The sequence below is a fragment of the Lethenteron reissneri genome, chromosome 23, assembly GCF_015708825.2.
Source record: "Lethenteron reissneri isolate LAM-NWPU_2019-01 chromosome 23, ASM1570882v1, whole genome shotgun sequence".
NCBI classification, from domain to species: Eukaryota; Metazoa; Chordata; class Hyperoartia; order Petromyzontiformes; family Petromyzontidae; genus Lethenteron; species Lethenteron reissneri.
The window spans coordinates 17,981,183-18,004,556 of record NC_083801.1 but is presented as its reverse complement, the minus strand read 5'-3'; the positions used below and the strand labels follow the sequence as shown (position 1 = coordinate 18,004,556).

The 23,374-nt window shown below is 47.3% G+C and overlaps 1 protein-coding gene across 1 annotated transcript; it reads left to right on the top strand.

Moving 5' to 3' along the window:
* The first annotated feature begins 106 nt into the window (after positions 1-106).
* On the top strand, positions 107-9,553 carry LOC133346143 (chromobox protein homolog 1-like). Its single transcript, XM_061557579.1, has 5 exons — positions 107-486; positions 3,655-3,799; positions 5,593-5,776; positions 7,104-7,198; positions 7,520-9,553. The coding sequence occupies exons 2-5, from the start codon at positions 3,660-3,662 to the stop codon at positions 7,665-7,667; spliced, it is 567 nt and encodes a 188-aa protein (XP_061413563.1). The 5' UTR covers positions 107-486; positions 3,655-3,659; the 3' UTR covers positions 7,668-9,553.
* The last annotated feature ends 13,821 nt before the right edge of the window (positions 9,554-23,374 follow it).

The following is a 23,374-nucleotide window of genomic DNA, read 5'->3' as shown; positions in this document are numbered from 1 at the left end:
CCGCGTCGACCAATGGCGGGCGCGGATTTCACCCCCCTCCTCCCCTCCTCCCCCTCCTCTTCCCCATTTTTTTGGCGCCATTTGGCGTCGCCGCGCACCGGAAGCGGAAACGGACGACCACTTCCGCCGTCGCTCCGCGTGTGAGAGAATAAAAACATTTTTGGTAACAAATTAAATTAAAATTTTAAAAAAAAACTCCTGAGTCGCTTGCCAAGTTGCAATCGCCGCGGGGGGTGGTGGTGGTAGCGAGTGCCCGGGGGGAGGCAGAGGAGGTCCGCTGCTGCGAGCGTAAAAAAAAGTGTTCCCGTCCTCCTCCCCGTGAGCTTTTGACGTTCGAGGCTTTGCCGCCGTCGTCGTCGTCGTGGTTTTTTTTGGCGCGTAGCGGGAAGGCGGCAGACTCTCACCCACCCACCCACGTCCGCCCGTCCGTCCGTCCGTCTCATTCATTCCCGGAGCGAGCAGCAAAGCGGCTGGACCGCCCCCAATGTAAGCCACAGCGCGCCCCTTGCTTCTACGGTCGTCCCCGCGGGAGGGAAGCCCCGCGCGGCCTCGTTTGCTGGAATGGCGCGGCGGCGGCGTCGTTGTTGTTGCTGCCGCGGCCACGTTTTGTGTTGTGTACGCGCGGTGTGTGGGTGGTTAGGTTGACGGGTGTGAGGGGGACATGGCCGTTCGAAGCTTTTGCCGCTCACGACGACGAATCGAGGCGTATTGGGGCGCCCCGTGCCCGGGGTCTCGAGGGTAGGGAGAGAGAAAGGGGGGCCCCACTTCGTGGTCCGGCGGGGCCCTGAGGGGAGGGAAACCCAGGCGAGTCTCGACGCTGCTGGCGAGATCCAACACGAGGACATGGGACGATTGCAGAGGGGAAAAACACCACAAATTAACCCTTGAGTTGGCGTCCAGTTCGGCAGGCTCGTGTGTCGATTTGGGGGGTAGGTGATGAAGGGGAATTTTGAGGCCTCGTTTGGTTTCGCTGCTCAACGAAAGGTGGACAATTTGCTTTAAACATCTCGGCTCAGCAACCCACGTTGTCTGCTACTCTTAATAGATGAGTGCACAACCTACACTGCACGAGTTCAGGGTAAATTGCACCTGGTTTTTGTTATACAGAACCGACTAGCGGGATTGCAGCCCCGCCACGCGGGTGCCCTCTTGCCTGGAGTCTGCTGCCTATCCGCTTGAGGCGCCTCTTGCCCGGACCAAGGGTGGCACAGTCGGGTTTAATTGTCTTTTTATATTAAACCCGATCATCTGAGATTGGGAGAAATCCGGTTTAATTGGTTCTAATTGCGGCATCCGAGCGGAACTTCTCAGCGTTGGTGTACGGTGCTTTTTTCTGGATTTTTTGCTGTTTTTCCCCCCTAGATTTTCAGTTTTCACATAGTCATATAGTAACTTTAAGATGTTTTCTTGTTCATGCTTTTGTTTTGTTTGTTGCGGTTGCACCCGATTCAAGAGCCGAATGGCTCACATGGCTTTACTAATAAATGAACGTGAACTTTACGGGCTTCATCCATTCCAAGCTAAGGAACTCACTGGCGCCAACGATTGTGGAGAAGCTCGTGTTCATCAAGACCAACCTGCCCGCATTCTACGACTACCCCGTGCCCGACGGCCCCGAGTACGATAGCACCGACGAGGAAGCAGCCTAAGCCTTGGATCAGAGTTTCGTATTCATTAAACCAGGTTTTAATTCCCCGAAATCGGGTTTAATTGTATGAAAGAAAAAACTCGATGCCTGCCGCTGGAAAAATCGTTTTTTTTTCCACCCATGCTTGTTGCTCCATCAACGGGGCAACCGAAACTGTGGGACCATACAGAGTACCGTACAACTTAACCGCAATAGTTATGCGCTCCTTTAACGGAGGAGGGAATGGCAAGACGATATGATCTCACGTAGCCTTTCTCGTCGTGGATATCAGACCTCGGACATTGGCACTTAGCTCCCCGAAAGGGAACAGTATTTGCTCTACGCCAGGATGAGAACAGAGGCCGAGGAGAATGCCGTGTAAAACATTGCTGGTCCAAACTCCAGCTACGGGCCGAGTGGAGTGATTGATTGAGATGATGGAGCCAAACAATTAGGGGGGGCTTGGTGGTGGAGAAGCTGGGAAGAAGATTTCCTTGCTGGTGGTGGCGCCACCCAGAAGCGTGGAACGTTTTAAAATCGCAATGCATATTCTTGGTTCTTTCGGTAAAGTTGCGTCGAAGGGAAATAATAAAATAATACAAATATAAAACAATAAAAATTATCACGACGTTTCGACTGCAACACAAGCAATCATCATCAGGTGTTGCTGTGGACTTCACACCTGATGATGATTGCTTGTGTTGCAGTGGAAACGTGAGAAGTTTTATTGTTTTATATTTGTATTATTTTATTATTTCCCTTCTACGAGACTTTACCGAAAGAACCAAGAATATGAATCCCTGCAGTCACGAAAGCTTTACATCAAGATTTAGCGCAATGCATGTTTACATTATTGTGTTTATGCATACGTCAGTGATACGTAGGGAGTTATGGTTTTTTTGTGGTTATTGCATCGTCAAACACACTTTTAAAAAAATGGTAACGGGTGTATTTTAATACTCGTCATGATGATTTGCATCTCAACAAAGTTGGCGTATTGTATGCAATTTGTGTTTAATGTAACGTTTGAGTGTGGGCGGACTTTTGGGGGCGGGGGGGGGGGCACAGACAGGCAATGTCCCTCTCCCAAAACTGGACGCCTTTATTAAGTAATTTTCAATAGTTTACAATTAAGATTTTAAAACACGAATTAAGCACCCGCGATTCCTAACGTGAGGGACAAACTTAATCCCCCCCTGAAATGTAGAAGTCAAACTCCGCTGATGCATTTGAGCCCCACGAATAATCTGTAAATTGGCAAAATGTTGTCTTCGTTGAAATATTGGAACGTGAATGTAACGTGTATGTGTGTTATTGCCGTGTGTGAATGTGCACGTGAAATGGCTTCAGCCACGTGTGTTTTTGTTTGCCGTGGAGTGGGGCTCTTTTCGCATATTCATGGGCTTACGATGTCAACACTGTAGGTTATTCACTCCGGAATGTAATAATGGGAGTTTTCTGTGGTTAATTCTAGAATGTTCTGAGCCCCACCCACCGATCAAAGTAGTTTAAGCTCATGCTCCTGAAAACCTGGGCATGCAGGATTCCGATTGGCTGTTTAGTTGCAATCGTTGAAGGTTGAAGTTAACTCTCCAATTTTTAATTATACAAGCATGAATCTGGAATTCTTAAGTTAATTCTACCCGCAACTCTTGGAGGAACGAAATATTGTATGTGCCAGACTTGAGGATATGCGTATTATCGTGAAAGCAGATGGGGCATCGGTCGAGAGGATCGTCGTTGGAACATTGTGTGTCCCCTCTGCAGAGAATGTGCACTGCATTGAGGAGGGAAACGTTGGAACATGATACAATAAAACATAGTTTCCCCCCGTGTGTTGTCTTTGCATTTGGCAACATAAGCACGTCATCGTGTCAGTGGGCTGGGAGGGGTTAAGTTGATGCTTGTTAAATATGGTTGCACCCCACTCCTGAATTATCCCGCTATTTTGAGTTATAAAAAAAGAAAGTCCAATTGTGTGGTGTACTTCTAACCACGTGTGAAATGTGCTTGTTCAATGGGTGCAGTTACAATGGGAAAACAGAAGACCAGAAAGGAGAAGAGCGATCCGGATCCTCCCGTCGAGGAGGAGTATGTAGTGGAGAAGGTCATGGACCGCAGGGTGGTGAAGGGAAAGGTGGAGTACTTTCTCAAGTGGAAGGGATTCACAGAGTAAGTCTTATAAAGAAAAAATATAATTAATTTGCCACTTCTGTTGGTGGCTAATGCTGTTATAGTCTCCCCCAGAAAGTCACCGAGGCTCAAGATGCTTTCAGGAGATCGCTGCATCTCCATGTTTGGTTAATTGCATTAACGAGTGGCTTTTTTTGTGTGTAACCGAAACATATATAAAATCTCCCCAAATAACACTTGTAAGCCGCCACACAATCGTATTCATGCATGTATGTTTAACTTTCGTACTGTACGTAGCCAACCATGCTAATCGAAGGTGCGAGGAAGGACAAACTAAACACAACGTTCAATCAATATACCCAATATATTGCTTGTATGTGAAGACTTTAGTACATTTCTGAACTGCCATACTCTCTGCCTATAACAAATGATATTCCGTGACAGACTCCCATCCAAGAACTGAACCGACTTAATTCTGCTTATCTTCTAAGGTTGCCAAAATTCGGCACGTGCAGGTTCAGATGGACAAACCTTGCGAGTCCATGTAGCACTGCCACTCCAGCAGGGAGGCTGATGACAATACCAGCAGTGAATACACATCTAATCCTGGGCACAATTCCAACCATTTAACATGAAAAGGCTGTGTTAGCAGTGGTGCACAAGTATCACTTGCAAAAAACACGTGGGCCACCCTTGAAAACTTGTTGTGACCATATCACAGTATTTAACATTCTCAATGAGCTGTATCTCTAAGCAGTATGTGTCACTCATGTATACACTCTAAACACATTAATGCTGCATCACATTCACTAGATGCAGTTATTGGTGGTCGTAGTGCCCTTATTACACATTACAATTGCTATCAGTCGTGTCCCACTTGCCACTAGTGTGGTACAATACAGAAATTATGTCGTTGCTGGTGGAGTGCATTAATCTTCATATTTTTGAATAAGACAATTCTCATCAGTTATCCAGTGGCATGTCAACTCGAACAGACAAAACTCAATGCCACATAACAATCAAATGATGCAGTCCCCGAGATACGAACGTCCCATTTGCGAACATCTGTACTTACAAATTAACCACCATAAGATGTTATGTATTTTACCATCCGACTTGCGAATTTTCGGTCATACTACCGAACCGCAGAACAATTTTTTGTCAGTGGAGCGATTCTCCATGAAATATAATGAGTCCCAGCATCCTAGAAATGCCACTTATGATAAACAATCTAGTATCAGGGCTGGAGGTGAGTGAAATAAAAACTGATTTTTTTTTCTAGAACATGCTGCTTTATTTGTTTTATTTGCTATGCAGCATTAGAGTATTGCATGCATATGTACAGTATTTCTCCTTATGATTTTAACAATGCTTTTTTAAAATTATAACACATTTAGAAACGGGTCTCGGGAATGTACCACGTTTGTAGGTCGATGACTGCCGGTATATAGTGGACTATTTGGGATAAAAGGCCCTTTTCTCGCATAGACAGGGGAGCACTTTGAGCCATACGAAGGTCTGAGGTGCTGAACAAGACATTGAGCGATACTTCTGTTTATTTATACCCCAAACCCACTTTTACAATTAAAATGAGAGAGAGACCCTCTGCAACCTAAAATCTTGAAGCTTTTTGACCGTTTAGAGTTGGTCAGACACAACTAATTGAATAGGTTAACATAGATAAGTAATTTAATTGCATTACAGCACTAATAATCAAAAGTACTTTTTGATTGGAGTGGGATATCAAAGAAAGCCTAACAAACTGAAGATACTGTTTGGTAGTAGCGTTATATAAAAACTGACTCGATCTGTCTACCCTTGTTTTTGTCTAGGGAGGATAACACATGGGAGCCCGAGGAGAACCTGGACTGCCCGGACCTAATTTCGGAGTACCTGGGCACGAGCAAGGGCAAGCAGCAGGTGTCTGAGGACAAGGCCGAGGGCATCAAACGGAAATCTACCTCCCTCAATGGCACTGGAGATAACAAGCCCAAGAAAAAAAAAGAGGCAGGAAAGGTATTTGTCAGAAACACGACTTAAGTTTCAAAGACCCATGCGTATGTTGATTATTCTTTCACACAGTACGTAGCCAACCGTGGTAATCGGGAGTGTGGGGTAAGGAAAACAAACTTAACACATTCCGAGTCAAATGACCTAGTCTCCTGATTTGAATACAAACTCATTTGGGCAATAGAAGTTTCCAAAGTGCACACATATAGTCTGACTACTGTAATTCAAATGCGGTTCTCCGGGAATGTCTCACAGTGTATTCTTTACAAAAGATTTGTGTGCATCACCTGGTTACAAAAGAAAGCACGTGGTTTCCAAATAATATAGTCCTGCAGCACTTGTTTAAAGTCGGACTGCCAGTTATTGTAACTAGTTGTCATAGTGTAGTTAAAAGTATGTATAAATGAGTTAAAAGTTATTGCAAAGGATCCAAATGCAGTGACAATTTAAATAACCATGTATAAATAGTGCCGTTATAATAGTGTTGGCCAATTTGTTCACATTGGCAGACTATTGGATTTTGTGAACTTGCTATCAAGAGAGCTTAATTATGTCCCAATATTGGGGTTAGTGTAATCTATTTGGTCAATGGAAAAAGACATGACCTATAACCTTGAAAATTGATCCATATGGCCTGAAATAACAAGTAATTACTTTACCCTACTTGAAGTCATTCGTCAAAATTACCACGTGAAAAAAGACTGTTTTACAATTTATCCAACTGTAGAATATGGAAATTATACCCAGAGTAATCCTGATTTGATATGGTAGCTTTGACATGTTAAAATATATTCTGTACTTCTTAGTTCATTCTACGTCTTTGAATTTACACTGAGAAATTAAATACTACTGTGATATGTGTATTTTAAATAGTTGTTTTAATTTGTTACATACACACTGCTAGTATTGTTCTTGCAAAATATCCATTTTGCCCGACTTCAACTGTTCACGTTAATGTGAGTATTTACAATTCTCACTTTAGAATTACCTCTTTGAAAACATATCAAGACAAACCCTTAGTAGTTTGTTTACATACTAATAAGGTATGTACAAATGATTGGCTATATTGCACATATATTTAATTGCATTGAATGTATCCTTTTTGTAATTAAAGAAAAAGTAAAATAGCAAATAATTAGTAATAATTTTATCAGAATGTGAATTTGTGGTTTAAGTATTAAAATAACATTTCCTGCAAGGAAGGTTATATAAACAAATGTTTAAAGAAATGCAAACAGTGATACCGTTTGTGCTTGACAATATAAAATGTAGTTTCCGCTAACTTAAACCAAGGCTGTTTCCTACTGATGGTATTTGTTATTCTCCTTTTAAGGTCGGTCAAGAGATTGGATTTTCTCGGGGGTTGGAGCCCGAGAGAATAATCGGTGCCACGGACTCCAGTGGAGAGCTGATGTTCCTCATGAAATGGTACGTCTGTGAACACAGATACATTTACATGTAGTTGAAGCTCATGCGTGTGCTGTCTTATGCTGACTTGTGGTTTTAAGTAATTTTTTATCACATAAATTTACAACCCTAGAAATTACATTGAGGCTGCATTAATACCAGAATAGTTGTATTGGTGACACAATAACCTTTGTTGCCAAATTATTCCCAACCTTTGCTTTACGTGTGGTGTAAAATGTGGTATACTGCTGCTGCCAGATGGTGCTCTGAATGCGGTTCGTGTGAAACTAAAGGGGGCACGTGAATTAAAGACGATCCTGTCTGACTTTTCCGCAAATGTAGGAAAGGCTCGGACGAGGCTGATCTCGTCCCAGCCAAGGAGGCCAACACGCGTTGCCCGCAGATCGTCATCTCCTTCTACGAGGAGCGACTCACCTGGCATGCATACCCTGACGACGACGCGGATAACGCCAAGGAGGACAAAGCCTAGGCCATGGCGCGGGTGACTGGGCATCCCGAATCGATGCAAACAACAAAAGCGCCGTTTCCCGTTCTTAAGATACTGATAATCTACACAACAAATACACCGTAACGTTTCAGGTCATAATTGATGATGAGGGTTTTTTGGTATGTCGTAAAATAAAAATAAAATACATGTTTTATGAAGAAGAAAAAAAGTTAAGTTTTCGTGTAGTAGTTTTTTTATTGGTCAGGAGAACTTTTGAAGTAATTTTAGTGCACCCAATAATCCTCCACGCATACAATGGTCGTGAACTGTGTCGGCGCTTTGGAAAATAAAAATGCTGGTTTTTGCAAGTACTATATGTGCACAAAAGTGGTGTGCTGCTGAGTAGGAAGGAGGGCATGCTCACACATAAAGGACGTTATTCTGTCGTGGCACAGTGCTTGCTGAGGAGCAGGTCCCTCCCCGTATTCTAGATTTGAAGCTTTCGTGACTGCAAGGATTCATACTTTTAGGTTTTTTTGGGAAAGTCAATAGGTAAAATAATAAATGAAAATAACTAAATTAAATCACGACATTTTGGAAGCAACACAAGCCTCGGTCATCAGGTGTAACTGCTACAGTAACCCTCCCCGTATGTTGCTCGAGAACCGAGTTCAATTTGTGAGCTGCTCTACTATGCCAAGGGGCTATGTTTTTGTTAAATTGTGCAGCACTGATAAACGTGATAAAAAATAAAATAACTTTCCCAAATGATGTTTTAGAGCAATGTATGCTTATGGAATGTCATCACAAGATGAGCTGGTGTGACACGCAAATAATGGCTACATCTAAAGTGATGCATACTTTTTGTTCGAATATTTTAAATCAATAAAGTTTAGTCCACATAGAGCCAAACTTTATATTTTGATTGATGGTTGCTTAGTTGGGGAGTGAGCACATTTGTCTGAAACATGTTCCTTTTAACTGCTAATGCAACTGAAGTGTTTGAACACATTGCATATTAACATGTCCACTCAAATCGTGCTCAAATTTTCTGAAAATAGCTTTTGTCCATTCAAACATTTCCAGATATATAGAGGGACCTGCACTCAAGTCAGCTGCTTTTTTTTTAAACCCTGTCATTATCTTAGCCCACCTGAGCTGCATTGGGATCTCGAAAAATTGTGGTGTGGACTGAGTGCGTTTAAAGAGCACACAATTACACGATCAGAAACAGCTGTCCATTTTGGTCATTGCACATTCTGAAGTGCATGGGATTTATTTTGTGTGAATAAAGTCTCGTCATATACCAGTTTTTGCAATGTGCAAGATTATTATGAACCTAACTTGTTTATGAATGCTTTTCATCTGGTTCTTGGTGAAATTGTGCTAATGTTCCCATTAACAAAAAACTAAAAGCTATGACCATTTTGGCAAGATGTAAAATCTGGCTCTGGGTGTAAAGTTATAGCTGTTGACATCATTTGAATGTTAATCGGTGATTGTTATTGTTAGGTTATATGTTGGCTTTGCTTGCTGTTGGCAAGGCCAAAAACAATTGATGGTTTGCCCATTGGATGAACGAGTTTTTGTTAAGATCTTGCAGAACGTTATGTGAAATATTACAGCTCCAGTTCTTGTCATCTTTTTATTTTATGATCCTGTGAGTTTTGAACTGCTTGAGTAAGCTACCCGGTCATCGTGCATATTTTCTAAACTTTGTAATTACAGTATCAAATTGTAGGTTTTTAAATCTCACGTGAATGGGCCCCTGGTTTTTTTTGTGAAAGTTAATACGTTTTTTTAATTTAATGGCAGCCTTGTTTAAAGCAGTATTTCAAATTTTTGGACAATGGCCGTTGGAATGCATATTTTTCTCACTCCATTTTGGTAACAATTATGTCCAATAAAGTACATTGGTTTTTAATGTTCTCATGTTTTTATTTGTGCTTTTCTGCCCGCTATAAGCTTGTTGAGTATCGTTTAATGGTTAGAAAATAAACGTTTTGAAACAATTTTCGACAACTCAAAGTTGCTTTTTAGTACACTAATTTAACGAGGTATTGCTCTACAGCTGATTTTCAAAACGACGACTACGTTTAAACAGCGATTTTCTGGTTCATTTTGCAGCATACATGCCATTTAAAGCAATTCAATGTAAAATTGTACACTTCCCTGGGTTATACGTGCTTCGAGCGAAATAATGGTCAGTCCAATTACTGGAAGCTGTGCAAGTTTTGACATTAAAACAACGAAACATCACGGCTGCTGCATATTAGATCAATTACCGATAATTAAGTGCAAAATGACACTGCATATGCTGGCCTTCCCAGAGGAAGGAACAAAAAAAAGGATGTTCACTTCACGAAAATGACATCCGTCGCTAAATATGTTGGGTGCAGTTTAGCGTTGAACGAGGGAAAGTGCATGTATATTTTTAAAACGACCCACGTTTTTCCCGACTTGGCTGCCCTTCGCGGACATTTCATTGTCCCGTGCTGCCTTTTCTGGACGCGTGTTTTTTTTTTTAAGGCTTTATTGTAGTTTCAGCCGTGCCTGAGTGGAGACCTGGAGTGGTTGGGAGGGATGTAATTGGCTATTGATTGCTCTTGTTCTACGGTGCGCGCCTCGAACGAGGCACTGGGTGGGGGGGGGGGGACGCGTGCCGACGGCTGTCGGTCGCATCCAATTCGTGTCCTTTCTGCACGGTGGCGCGGTGGACAGGCGGTGGACGGGAGTGCCGGGCCCGTCACGGGCACGCCTGCTCCGCCGCAGTGGCAAGTTCATTAATGCTTAATAACGTTGAGAGGACGTGGGGCAGTTTGGGGGAGAGGGGGTGATTGGTTGAGCTTTTAATTTCCACAACCTTCAGGGAGCAGTAATGGTGAGGGGGGTGAGAGGCTTAACTGTTGCACGTGCTGCACGTTTCGGAATCAGAATATTTATACTGGAGGAATCCGATGAGCTATGAAGCTCTTTTTTTCACAGATGTTTAGTAGGGGCGGGTAAAGACGTGGGAACGTTGAGTGAGCCCAGCAGTGTGTGTGTATATTGAGTGTGAAGGAGGTGCAACTGCACCGTGGCCCAGGCGCTGGGTTTACGAAGTGGGGTGGAAGGGCGGCACGTGGGGAAATCCGCAAATTTACGGAAATGTGGTGCAAGTGACAGCTTTGAAAAATAACATTCCGTGAGCAAATTGGCCGGGGAGGGCAGCAAAAAATCCACCACACGTGTACCATCCAGGGAAGAGTGGAGATTAGCTCTATCAAATTCTAGCAGTTGAATGCTCACAGCCCAGCATTATTTTGTCCATTAACTTCATGCCCTTTTACAATTGTGCATCCGTCGATTGTGGGACGGTTTGAGGAGTGGTGGGTGTAGTTGTTAGCACACTGCTATGAACCTGGCAACCGTGGATTCGATTCTTGGCCACCTGGGACAATACCAACGTCCCCGACGGGCACTTGAGAGTACAAAAAAAAACTCACGATATTTAGAAGGAGGAGTCCGATTAGCTATGAAGCTCTTTTTACAGATGTCCAGTATGGGGGGGTCAACAATAATCACACAATCGCCGACCCCGCAGACGAATCTCCCGGTTTGAATGGTGATCTGCACTTGAACCGCGTCAGAATATCCCATATCAATCTCCTACACCGATGGCCAATTATGAATAGGCCCATACGGTCATCAGTCGAAACCCTTTGTACGAACGCATTAACGCCACTCACTGCAGCGCTTCGGTCCTTCCACATTTACAAATCCACCTCCTCCACCCGTCCACCGGCTCGCAATGAACATATCAACACTGGACCATACGAAAGAAGAAGACCTGTAACCCTTTTTTTGTGAAGCTGAGTCGACTTAGGGGTGGCGCAAGACAAATTGCTTTGTTTACCGCTGATTTTAATGATATACAAAGACAAAGATCCCCCCCCCCCCTATAGTCTGAACAGACTGTTGGGGCAAGTGCTGTTTAGCGAGCACCTATGAAGGCCGGTATGGCGCACAAGGGGGTGGGTGGCTAACACCACGCCCGGCCGCCTTTATCTCTCTGGTGGTGATATTTACACACCGCACCAGATACTCATTTGAAGCTGAGGACCGGTTCAGATAATCGTCACTGGTGTTGGCCGTGAGCGGGATTCGAACTCGGGTCGAATCCCGCAGCGCGCTAGCCACTGCTTTATATGTGTCTATACACACTGAGAAGCCAATGGGACTCAGGGTGAGTTGAGCTGTCTTCCGCACACTCTCAAGCCGGGGATTGCAGTGCACAGAGCAAGTGTGCGGAGACACAGCAGAGGGCCTGGTTGAGCCACACTTGCCTCGCGTGCCGGTGTCAAATGAACGTAAACATGCCAGTCCCCTGGAAGAGAATTCATATATTCTCTTCTTTCACGTGGACGTAGCCGTGACGAATTTAGCCACGGTTGTTTGTGGCCTTTAATTACGAGTCGTGTACACTTTCCAGACAAAGCTTTCGCGTGTCGTCTCTGCATTAAGATTTGATGAGCAAATGACTGAGCAAGCAGGTGGCATGAGCAGAGTGGGAATGTTCGACTGCCTCGAGCCCGTGAAAGAGAATCAATTGTCCCCCAGGAATGAATATTCGGGAATATTGGGTTCCTTTCTGAATATTTGTTTCGTGGGTGTGGAGTCTTCAAGTGTATGGTTCCCAGAGGCAAACTTTGCACCAGTGAGCACTGGTGACTGTTGTGCTGGTGAGTCCGGTCCGCAGTTGTCTATCGCTGCATCACTGCTGCCGCTGTTCACATTTGCCCAAATTTATTTTGACGGTGGCCGAAGAAAAGAGGCCCATAATGCACTTCTTTAGGAAATTCTCTTGGTGTTTTGAAATGTGTGCGCAATGACTGTGTGATTTGAACACATTTTCACCGTTTATATATACCGTTTTTAACCAAGTAGTATTTCAACTACAATTTTTTATTTAAGATAGCTTTCCAAACGTATTTGTGCAACAGTTGTTCCGCTGTTTGCCTTCAGTGTAGTTTTCCTTTTTTTAAATCATCTCTTTTGGTCCTACATTTTCACTCACCAATGTGGCTTTTACAGCCAGAATCTTAACAAATATTCGTTATCTTGGGGGAACGGATACAAATATTCGCCGAATAATAGTTCCTGTTTGAACAAATAATGCTAAATATGCGCGGTGGGGGAAGACCAATATTTGTAGACTTTAGCAGTGTTGGTGAGCCCTAGAGGGCTAGGACACAGTGATCTGAGCCAAGAAGGTTAGGGGGGAACTGACAGAGAGAAGGGGGGGGGGAGGTGACATTAGAGACAGATCCTGGGTCCCATCAGCGGTGGCAGCTGAAGAGCAGGAGCTGTTAGCCGACCAGTCAGTCCGTCCGTCTTTGTTACACCGCCAAAGGAGCGGCCAGGGACGCAGAGTGAGGCTGGAGACTCGAACTAATCATGGCGAGAACCTTCTAACGTCGCAGGGTTGTAACACCGTTTCTGAAACATTAGCTGGAATACGGCTAAAGGCACCTCCGTGGTCTCGCGAGGAATTCTCTTCCTTGGCTTTGGGGGGTGGGTGGGGGGTCACTTCCATTCACCCAGTGAGCTCAAATTATCCTCCACGCCTTTTCTACGCAGCCTGTGGCCCAATCGCCGCGTATGCTCCCGATCTCGTCAGATCACGGGAGACTGAGCGGGGATGAGGTCGGATTGTGCTTGGTGACGAGCACGCACACACAACACACACGGGTCTCTTGCGTGGCCCGCGGGACCACGTGGAAGCAAGAGGGCCGTGCTCCACTTCTTATCCTACCACGTATTTGCCCTTCGATTCATCAGCCCCGCAGTGAAGCGGGCTGGTCAAGTCGAGTGAATTCATATTCTTAGGTTTTTTCGGTAAAGGCACGTTGGTAAAAATTTTTTAATAAAAGTAAAATAAAAAATAAAATGAAAATCACGACGTTTTGGAGGCAACACAAGCTTCCGTTTTCATGTGGCAACACAAGCTTCCGTCTTCAGTCACGAAAGCTTCAAATCTAGAATTAAGTCGAGTGAAATGCTATCGGTGTAAAGCATTCGTGTTGGAGAACGATCCTCGCGAGTTGGGGTATCGCAGAGCGAACCTCTGAGATACTTTCGAGTGAACTCTGGTCTACACAGAATGGAGCAGCATTGTTTTTTTAAATGAACGTTTTCTAACAATCAACAGAATCCGCGACCCCTGTCCGACCCTTTTCCTGAGCCCCCCCCCCCCGCCTGCAACTTTTTATTTGTATTTTACCAGGTAAGGTCCACTGAGCTATATAGCTTTTTATTTTCAACGACCTGGCCACATGTGATAGTTCAACGAAGTGGCTCATCGTGTGGAAATGTATTGCAGCCAAATACTCTATAAGCGTGTTTCTAAATGTGGAGGGAGAAACCAGAGGACCGGGAGAAACATCCACGCGACCACGGGGAGAGACAGAACATGCAAACTCCAAATATACAGGCGTCAGGGTAGTGGTCGGGATCAAACCCATGACCTCCTGTATACCAGGCGAGTTAGTTAACATCTCACCACCGTGGCGCCCTTCAAGAACATTTCCCCACCCCCTTCCACAGCGTCTTATGATACTGGTGGCATTCGTCTCGTTATGACGTCCAATCGTTGTTGCCTGTGACGCCCATGCTTTAAGACGAGCTTCGATGCAGCCTCGTGCCGTGCAGCCTAAGAGCGGATTCGGTGGAGAAATGAGGCGTCAAGCGGCGAGATCTCGCAGTCCCATGGCCGGTTGCTGAAATCAACCTTCAGTGAGCAATCTTCCTGAATTGTAACTTTGATCCTTATACCCGTGTGTCGATAGTTCAATGTTAATGCGGCATTTATTTTTATTACTGTGTAGGTGCTATCTTGGTGTGGCCTTGGGACTGTTTTTCGTGTTGCTTTTGTGCCTTGCCCAAGCTTGATAAAAAAAAAAAACTCATATAAGTGAATGGATATATTATAATTTATTTATATTTAGCGAATTGCATACCTTTTTCTCTATTGTGCACTCCTTTAGTTTTTTGCTGTATTGTTTGCTGTTGTAACTTGCTGACCCGTCCATACTGGACATGCGTGAAAAAGAGCTTCATAGCCCATCGGATTCCTCCCTCTAAATAAAGATCGTGATTTTGAATTGACACCTGCTTTAAATTGACCAGGTGGCTCGGCGCCGGAGTGAGCGCCTCACAGTCGGAAGATTAAAAAAACAAAATTTGGGGAATCAACAGCGGTGTTCTATGGATAGACAAACCCCCGACGTAGGAACGTGGAATTTTCACCACCGGCTCAGGGCTGTAAAACAGGAGCTGAGTACCGCCATAATGCTCACTTGAGCTGGAAGTCACTTTGACTTTGCAAAAGGAGCTCAAGGAATTCAGATAATCGTCGCTGGTGTTGGCCGTAAGCAGGAATCGAGCCCGGGTCGCCAGGTTCGTCGTGCAGCGCGCTAACCGCTGCACCACCGCTCCTCACTGTGCTGCGAGGCAGACCTATAAGCAGACGAGTAAGTGCGCTTGGATAGGGATGATGGCCAGTGGTCGAGACTCACGACGGAGTTGCAGCCAAATGAGGAAAAACAACGCTGGAGAGGAAACACACACCGCTGGGAACGAAACGGTGAGAGCAGGCTTGTGTGTGTGGATGCATTAACTTTTTCCGCACCGTACGTAGTTAATCGGAGGTGTAGAGAGAGAGAAAGAGCACCGTCTGTCAAGAGCAACCATTGATTGTTGCACGGAAAGACTGCGAGATAGCGACAGTTTGGAGAGGCCTTTGTCCAGCGGTGGATAGATCACGGCTGATCGATGACGATAGGACAGTGAGTGTTTTTTATTTATTTGAAGCAAACGGACGGAGCTCGATATCGGAACACAGGAGGGAGGCTCTTCCAGATCATGGGAGCACCTTAAACAGGAGCGACTGAACACGCACGTGTGTGGATGTATGTCGAACTTCTTTCACACCGTACGTGGGAAATGAACCAATGACAAAAAATAACATTTCCTTGCAAATGACTCCGCATTGTCATTCCGGGAATCTGGACGCACGGTATCTGACGTGTGGCAAAAAAAAAATTGTCACGGTGTAATAAATCAGCACGCGGTGTCTTCTGATGCATCATTTTCATTTACATTAAAGGGACATTACTGTCAACAAATGTACGGCGGCAAGTCGCACCACGACATTATGTCGGGCAATGTAGTTTCGGGGCAAGAGAAATGAGGTGGAAGGTATTCACTCGCTGGGCAAGAGGGGCGGAAAGGAAGTTTGAAACGCGGCGTCGCGTCTGGGAAGAACGAGGCAGCAACAACCCAGCCTTGAGAAAGTAATTTACGCAGAGCGATTCGCCGAGGCCCCGTGAGTCGAAGGACTCTTGACATTTTCTCTCTGCGCTGGAAATTGGGAGTAAATTGAGCGGGTTTGATGTAATTTATCACCAGTCGGCCACATTTAGCGTGATGTGACGCACGTGTCCCTCCCCGGCCGCAGTTAATTCGAGGGCCTGTCAGTTTTCATGTGAGCCGTGGCAGAAATGAATTGTTCCCTTCATTACTTGTAACAGCAGGACTTTTTTTTTTGGCCACCACAAGCCTCTGTCGCCCGGCAGGGGATCCTGGGACACGTTGTCAGGAGAATATCTCCCGTGCGTGCGTGTGTGTCGGTGGTGTTTTTTTTTCTCTCTCTCTCTCCAGGTAACATCATCAGCTCGCACAAAATAAAACTTGGCCGAGGTGGCCGCGTGAACATTTTTATTTTTTTTCCTTACGCGGTCGCGTAAAATGTGGCGCGCTATTGGGTTTATTGGGGGGTAGGGGGGGGTACGGGGAGGGGGGGAGGAGAAGGAAGAGGGGGGGGAGACCCCCCCCCCCGGAGCGAGCGGAATGAGACGCAGTCGTAAAATGTGCAATGCCCTGGTGCGCGCTTTTAATTTCAGCGGGGAAATAAGCGGAGCCCCGTTTGTCGTTTTGCTCTGAATGAACGCCGACAGGCGTTGCCGCACGAAACGGGCCAAGTGGCAATATTAAGTGGACGGAAGCGATGTGAGATTGTTAATAACGGAGCCGGCGCTGGTTGTCAGTTCATTACACGAGCTCATTTGACTGATTGGAATGAGAACGCCTCTCTACATTTGAGGTTCTTTATTTTAAACCGGTTTGATTACCTTTCTCCATAATTGAAAGAAAGAAAAACAAATACAAGTTATTCTATTCCGAATCATTTCTAAAACGTTTCATTTCACACCCCCCCACCCCACCCCCTCCCGATATTTATAAATGTGTATTTTATGCATTCGTGACCTTGCTTGTGAACATGGCCCCACGTCCCTTCGGGTTCGCCTCGCCGAGGTTGAGATAGCAGCAGCAGCAGTGCAAGCAATCAGCACTTTCCTGAATTCTGTGATGACAACGAGCGCTGCTGATGCTGCTGCTGATGCTGCTGCTGATGCTGCTGCTGCTGATGCTGCTGCTGATGCTGCTGATTATGCTGCTGATTATGCTGCTGATGATGCTGCTGCTGATTATGCTGCTGATTATGCTGCTGATGATGCTGATGATGCTGCTGCTGCTAATGATGCTGCTGCTGATGCTGCTGATGATGATGGTGCTGATGATGCTGCTGCTGATGCGGCTGCTGCTGATGCTGCTGATGATGCTGCTGCTGATGCCGCTGATGATGATGCTGCTGATGCTGCTGCTGATGCTGCTAATGCTGCTGCTGATGCTGCTGATGCTGCTGATGATTTTGCTGATGATGCTGCTGATGATGCTGCTGCAGAGACACCTGCACGCAGCAGCAGCAGCATCAGCACGAGCGATCAGCAGTTACCCGTGATGACATCGCGCTGCTGCTGCTGCTGATGATGCCGCTGCTGCTGCTGCAGATGCTGATGCAGAGACACCTGCACACAGCAGCAGCAGCATTAGCAGCGTGATGCCCCAGTGCAACGTGGACGGGAGAGAGAAGCTCCCGCGCCGATTGAAGCCGGGTTGACCACGGACCTCGGCGCTTTTGTAAGCCCTCCTGGAGAGCGTAACGGCGCCGCTTTAACGATGCATTTCAAATATGAAATTCTATGTTTGATGCACAACGCGTGTCATTAATAGACGCCGCACACACGCCGCGAAATCGCGAACACCTCCATTTGTACTCCACGTGGTGAAATCACCACTTTGAAGAGGAACGGAATGAGACCGTCCTGTTTTTACAAGTTCGCACCGTATAACATTACCACTGTGATCAGCAAAGCGGAGCACGGTAGCTGGCATGGGACCTGGTGCAAGAAGTCAATATCCAATCCCACCCCCCTCCCTCCTTGATAGCCCGGCGCCTGAGAATTGACCTGCAAACGTGGGCGCCGGTGCAGTTGCACCGCCTGCACACTCGACAGCGACGCCGCTGATTGGCAGCCGCATTTTAACAGCCCGGGGTATAGTGCAGCAAATTAACATGTCATCGCAAGCGGCGGCGAGTTGGGGGAAGGGTGAGCCGAGCTGGTGAGGAGGAGGAGGAGAGGCGAGGGGGTGAGAGGGGGGGGGGGGGCAGCTTTAGAGGGCCATTCCTTGCAGATGGTGGCATCGGAAGATGACGGCGCACGCTGGGAGGCTGCCGAGCGGCGCAGATGGAGCGAGAATGCAGCGTCAAACGTTCACGGAAACAAACCCACCGAGTCAATAGCGCGGCGCTCGCGAGGGAGACCGCCGCGTCGCGACACAGTCGCGTTTCCACCTCGCTCGGAGGAGCCCCACTTGCCTCCTCCAATCGTCACACAGCCCTCCCTACCTACCTCCCTCTCCCCCCTCTCTCTCTCTCTCCGTCGCCTCTGTCCTCCTTTTCTCACTCCTTTATTAACGTGAACTTGAAACATTTAACGAACGGGACACCTCCCTCTATATACTCAGAAATATGATTCACAATGTAGTCGATTACGCTGGTGAATACCAAAAAAAAAAACGAATTTTCTCCTTTAAAAAAAGTACAACTCATTGGGTTGGCCCGGATGGCTCGGAGGTTACAGCGCCGATCTAGCGACGCTGAGATGGGACGTTCCAATCCAGGCAGCCACCTGTGATTAAACAGGGATCTCAAGTTCGTTGATGATATCTTGATTAGAAGCTTTCGTGACTGCAGGAATTCATACCATCTGGTTCTTTCGGTTAAAAAAAATATCTGGTCGCCTGCTCCACCCCTCCCCTACCCCATCTATCTACATGACTTTGCCGAAAGAACCAGAGAGTTCGTTGATGATCTCATCGCGGCCACCGACAGACCGCACAAACGCAAACCATCGCGTGAAATGGAGTTATGCGCTCACTTTGGATACATCTCAGCTCTGATAATTCACGAACACCTCGGAAAACTGGCACGCGACAAACGATTGCTCTCGATTGCAGGGTGTGTAGGAAAGTGCTGCCTCCCCGTCCGTGTGTATTTTGAAGGGATCTCGAAGATGCCTCTGTGATATCCACTTCCGTAGGTCGTTCTCGAACACGCGAGTGGGGGAGAGGGGAGTCGAACCTATTCCGCGTTCTCGGGCTCCGACACGGATGCTCTGGTCTCTTGATCCGATGCCGCAGAGTGCAATCGAGACACGACAAAATATACATTTCTACAGAAAGAGAACACATTCTTCAGCTGTTGCCTTGGGCAGAAAAATACAACTCGCGTTGCCACTCACGGGAGGGAGCATCGCCCTTGGCCAATTCAGAGCGTGAAGCCCTTCCTGGAGCAGCTGTCGCGGTGTGGCGGGTGGGGGGGGCGAGGGGGGCATTTTGCGGCATCCCATGGAGCCCTCGCGCGCGTCACTCTTTAGAGTTCCTCTCGTGTATTTCGCCACTGGTAAAGGAGATGTCTCATAGTGTAAATGCTTATCCCCGAGCTCTCAATAGTCTGACAGTGCACTGTTTTTGAGTTGTACGCCTTTTGGCGTCATCTGGTCCAACACCAATGGAGACTAGGCTCTAAGGAAAGCTGTCTCGGGTGTGGGCCAAGCAACTTCAAGGACAGTGCATATCGTTATCATCTTCAGAGTTGTTTCTTTTTGTTTGCATTTTGACTGCTTGTGTTGTGGTTATTGCAAACATGATGCCTTGTATAAAGGTGTCAGTTTTGTACCAGTTTAAAGGGTAAAAACCTATTACTATTCCTCTCGTGTACTCAGAGGATGGGTGGTGGTGGTTATTTCTTTGGTTCTTCTTCATATCGCTCGATATCCCCGAGTTGGTTAAAAGTGCCCCCCCTCCCCCACGTTTCAGCAGAAGTATATTTAGAACCGTGTTTTTTAGTTTTTTTCTGCGGAACGCGATAACCTCGTCAATAAGCGCTAGCGGTGCCGCAGCAACTCCGTCTCGCGTAAAAACTAAAAAAAAATTCCGCGGCGATTTTTACGCTTCCACCCCCCCTCTCTCCACCCCCCCCCCCTCCTTGCCCCATCCTCGAGCCCCTCGCAGCGTGTCCACAACGCGAGCCGTCTCCTCTCTCCCATTATCATCTCCCATTTCCGGCCCATTAATTATTTAGGGTGGAGGAGGAGGGGGGTGCTGATTGCACGCGCGCTCCTGCCGTTAACCCGCTCTGCGCCTCGCTGCGCGCGAACAGTCGTAGGGAAGGCGCTTCGCTAGGGGGGGGGGGGCACGTTAACCCCGCTCCGCTCGGCAAGTGGACAAGCTCGACCGTGCTGTTGAAGGAGGGCCCAGCGTGGCCGCGACGTGCACCTAGCCTGGCACAAGTCTTGCGGTGACGTCGCCGACAACTTAGCTGCGAAAGGAACGTCCAACTGCAGTTTGTTGGGACTAATGGGGCTCCTGAAGATGTTTGATGACTGAATTGCTGAATAAAAATGATCGTAGAGACACGGGATTCATTGTTGTTGTCCTTGGGGTGTCATTTCAGCCGGGTGGATGCATCGGAAAATATTTTTACACCCGGTACACAACATCCAGTATTGACCTCGCTATGCCTGCGACTTACTTATCGCGTGCCAAGTCCTCCAATCTATCAGCGACCCGGGAAGTATTTAATGGGAAATTAAATGTACCATGCTCCAACGTGGTGAAGTATGGCTGAATAACTCCTACAACCCGCATGGTGTGCGCAAGCCCACGGCACGTGGTGATGTGTTGTAGGAGATGCGGTGATCTGCTGTAGGAGATGTGGTGATGTGTTGTAGGAGATGTGGTGATGTGTTGTAGGAGACGTGGTGATGTGTTGTAGTAGATGCGGTGATCTGCTGTAGGAGATGTGGTGATGTGTTGTAGGAGATGTGGTGATGTGTTGTAGGAGATGTGGTGATGTGTTGTAGGAGATGTGGTGATGTGTTGTAGGAGATGTGGTGATCTGTGTAGGACATTTGGTGATCTGCTGTAGAGATGTGGTGATCTGCTCTAGGAGATGTGGTGATCTGTGTAGGAGATGTGGAGATCTGTGTAGGAGATGTGGTGATCTGTGTAGGAGATGTGGTGATCTGCTGTAGGGCATGTGGTGATCTGTGTAGGAGATGTGGAGATCTGTGTAGGAGATGTGGTGATCTGCTGTAGGATATGTGGTGATCTGCTGTAGGGCATGTGGTCATCTGTGTAGGAGATGTGGTGATCTGTGTAGGAGATGTGGTGATCTGCTGTAGGACATGTGGTGATCTGCTGTAGGAGATGTGTTGATCTGCTGTAGAGGATGTCGTGATCTGCTGTAGGACATGTGGTGATCTGCTGTAGGATATTTGGTGATCTGCTGTAGGAGATGTGCTGATCTGCTGTAGGAGATGTGGTGATCTACTGTAGGATATATGGTGATCTGCTCTAAGGATCGTTCTATATACGGTGTGCTAAACGGTTCCACGAGGGCGCAGCCATGAAAAAAAATAATCCCTTCTTCAAAAGAGGCCGATATAGATTATGTGGCACATTACAGAAGCCTAAGGTAAGACTTTAGGACGATAAATCCATACGGTTCAGGGTTAATCCCGGAGAGCGGTGCGCTCGTGGGCAGAGGGAGCCGCGTCCACTAACCAACATTGGCATTCGTGATTCGTTTTTCCCTGATATTGCAATTCTGGGCACTCACACTCCGTGCTTCCTCCAGCAGCAGCCACGTTACACCGGAGAGAAGGTTTCAGCCGACAAAAACAGAACGGGGTCGGAATATGATCCCGAGGCACGATCTCAGTTTTTTTTTCTTCCTTTCTCGCATGCTACTCCCCATGCCGTGTTCTGCGTGACCTTGCCAGCCCGTCGGCACCTGCGGTTTTTGCTCAGACGCTCCCGCGGTCTGTGCCCAGGCCGCGTCCACTCTCTCATCGCCACCCCCCACCCATCCCCGCCCATCACCGGAGACGCACTCAATGTCAGCGGTGCCTTCCGTCACGTACAAAGACAAAGATCCCACGCGCAGCCTTAACAGACTGTTGGGGCGAGTGCTGTTAGCGAGCACCTGTGAAGGCCGGCACGGTGGCACACGAGGGGGTGGGTGGCTAGCACCACGCCTGGCCGCCTTTGTCTCCCAAGTGGCGATTTTTACACATCGCACCAGGTACTCCTTTGAGGCTGAGTCGACCTAGGGGAGGCCCAGGGCCGGTTCAGATAATCGTCACTGGTATTCGCCGTGAACGGGAATTGAACTCGGGTCGCTGGGTTTGTAGCGCAGCGTAGCGCTAACCGCTACACCACCGTTCCACCATAGGCGCACTCAATGTCATCAGTGCCTCCCATCACGTCCACCACCACCACCATCATCATCGTCAACCATGGTCTATCTGCTGTTGGATGAAAGTCACCCCCCCCCCCCCCAAAGCCGTAGCCACCTCTCATAGTCCTGCAATGCAACAAATCCAATTAGCCCCACCCCCCTACACATACACAAGCTTCATTTCAGCACTCCATCTCCGCAATGAACGTGCAATATATCGGGGGTGGGGGGGGGGGAAGGGGGGGAGCGTTTCCCTCCTTTGGGCTGCCGCTCCGTCTGCCCGTCTCGAGACTCGGCCACCAAATCGCTCCGAGCGGGCGCGCGCGGTCGCCCCACGCAGTCAAAGTGACGACTCGACGCGAGTCGGAAGCCTCTGACGGACGCGCTCCCCTGCAGCCTCGGCAGCAGTCTCAGGCGTCGTGTTGTCTGCCGCTTCGTGCGTACGGCTGGCGCTGTCGGCTTACGTCGGAGGCAATGCCCGGGCATTCATCTCCGGGACGCACAACGCCAACAGCTTGTTGTTTCTTCTTCAAATTATGCCGCCAGGAGCGAATTTCAACGATTTAAATAGAAACGATAGATCGACTATGTATGTGTGTAGCCACAATGTTTGTGTATGTTGAACTTATTTCGCGCCGTACGTAGCCGAACGTGCTATACACGAGCCTGCGACTTTAGGCAGGTCTGTGTCGCTGCCCAGCACTGGCTCAAGAGTTTCAAAGGCACAGAAAGGTGTGAAGAGCACACCGCTTCTGTGCAATTGTAGAGGTGCATTGTGGCACTCTTAGCTTAGGGCACCATCAATGTAACTACGGGCAAATGCGCCATCAGCAGCAGCAACGATTCCGTGATAGACAACTGTGGTCCAGTTTGCATCCTAATTACAATTAATCACCACAATATAGTCACCAGTGCTCACTGCTGCGAAGTCTGCCTCTGGGAGTCTCCACATCCACACGAAAGGGGGCCCATGAGCTTGGCGAATGCCAACAATAATCAAATCTGTCAATACCTGGCTCAGAGCCGCCGCCGAAGAGGAGGGCTGTCCCCACGCCGTCAGTCC

Bases quoted from the DNA above. Each gene is read 5' to 3' on its own strand.
- LOC133346143 (XM_061557579.1), top strand. From the start codon at position 3,660: ATGGGAAAACAGAAGACCAGAAAGGAGAAGAGCGATCCGGATCCTCCC. The intron at 3,800-5,592 runs GTAAGTCTTATA...GTTTTTGTCTAG, and splicing joins AAGTGGAAGGGATTCACAGA to GGAGGATAACACATGGGAGC. The intron at 7,199-7,519 runs GTACGTCTGTGA...CCGCAAATGTAG, and splicing joins CTGATGTTCCTCATGAAATG to GAAAGGCTCGGACGAGGCTG.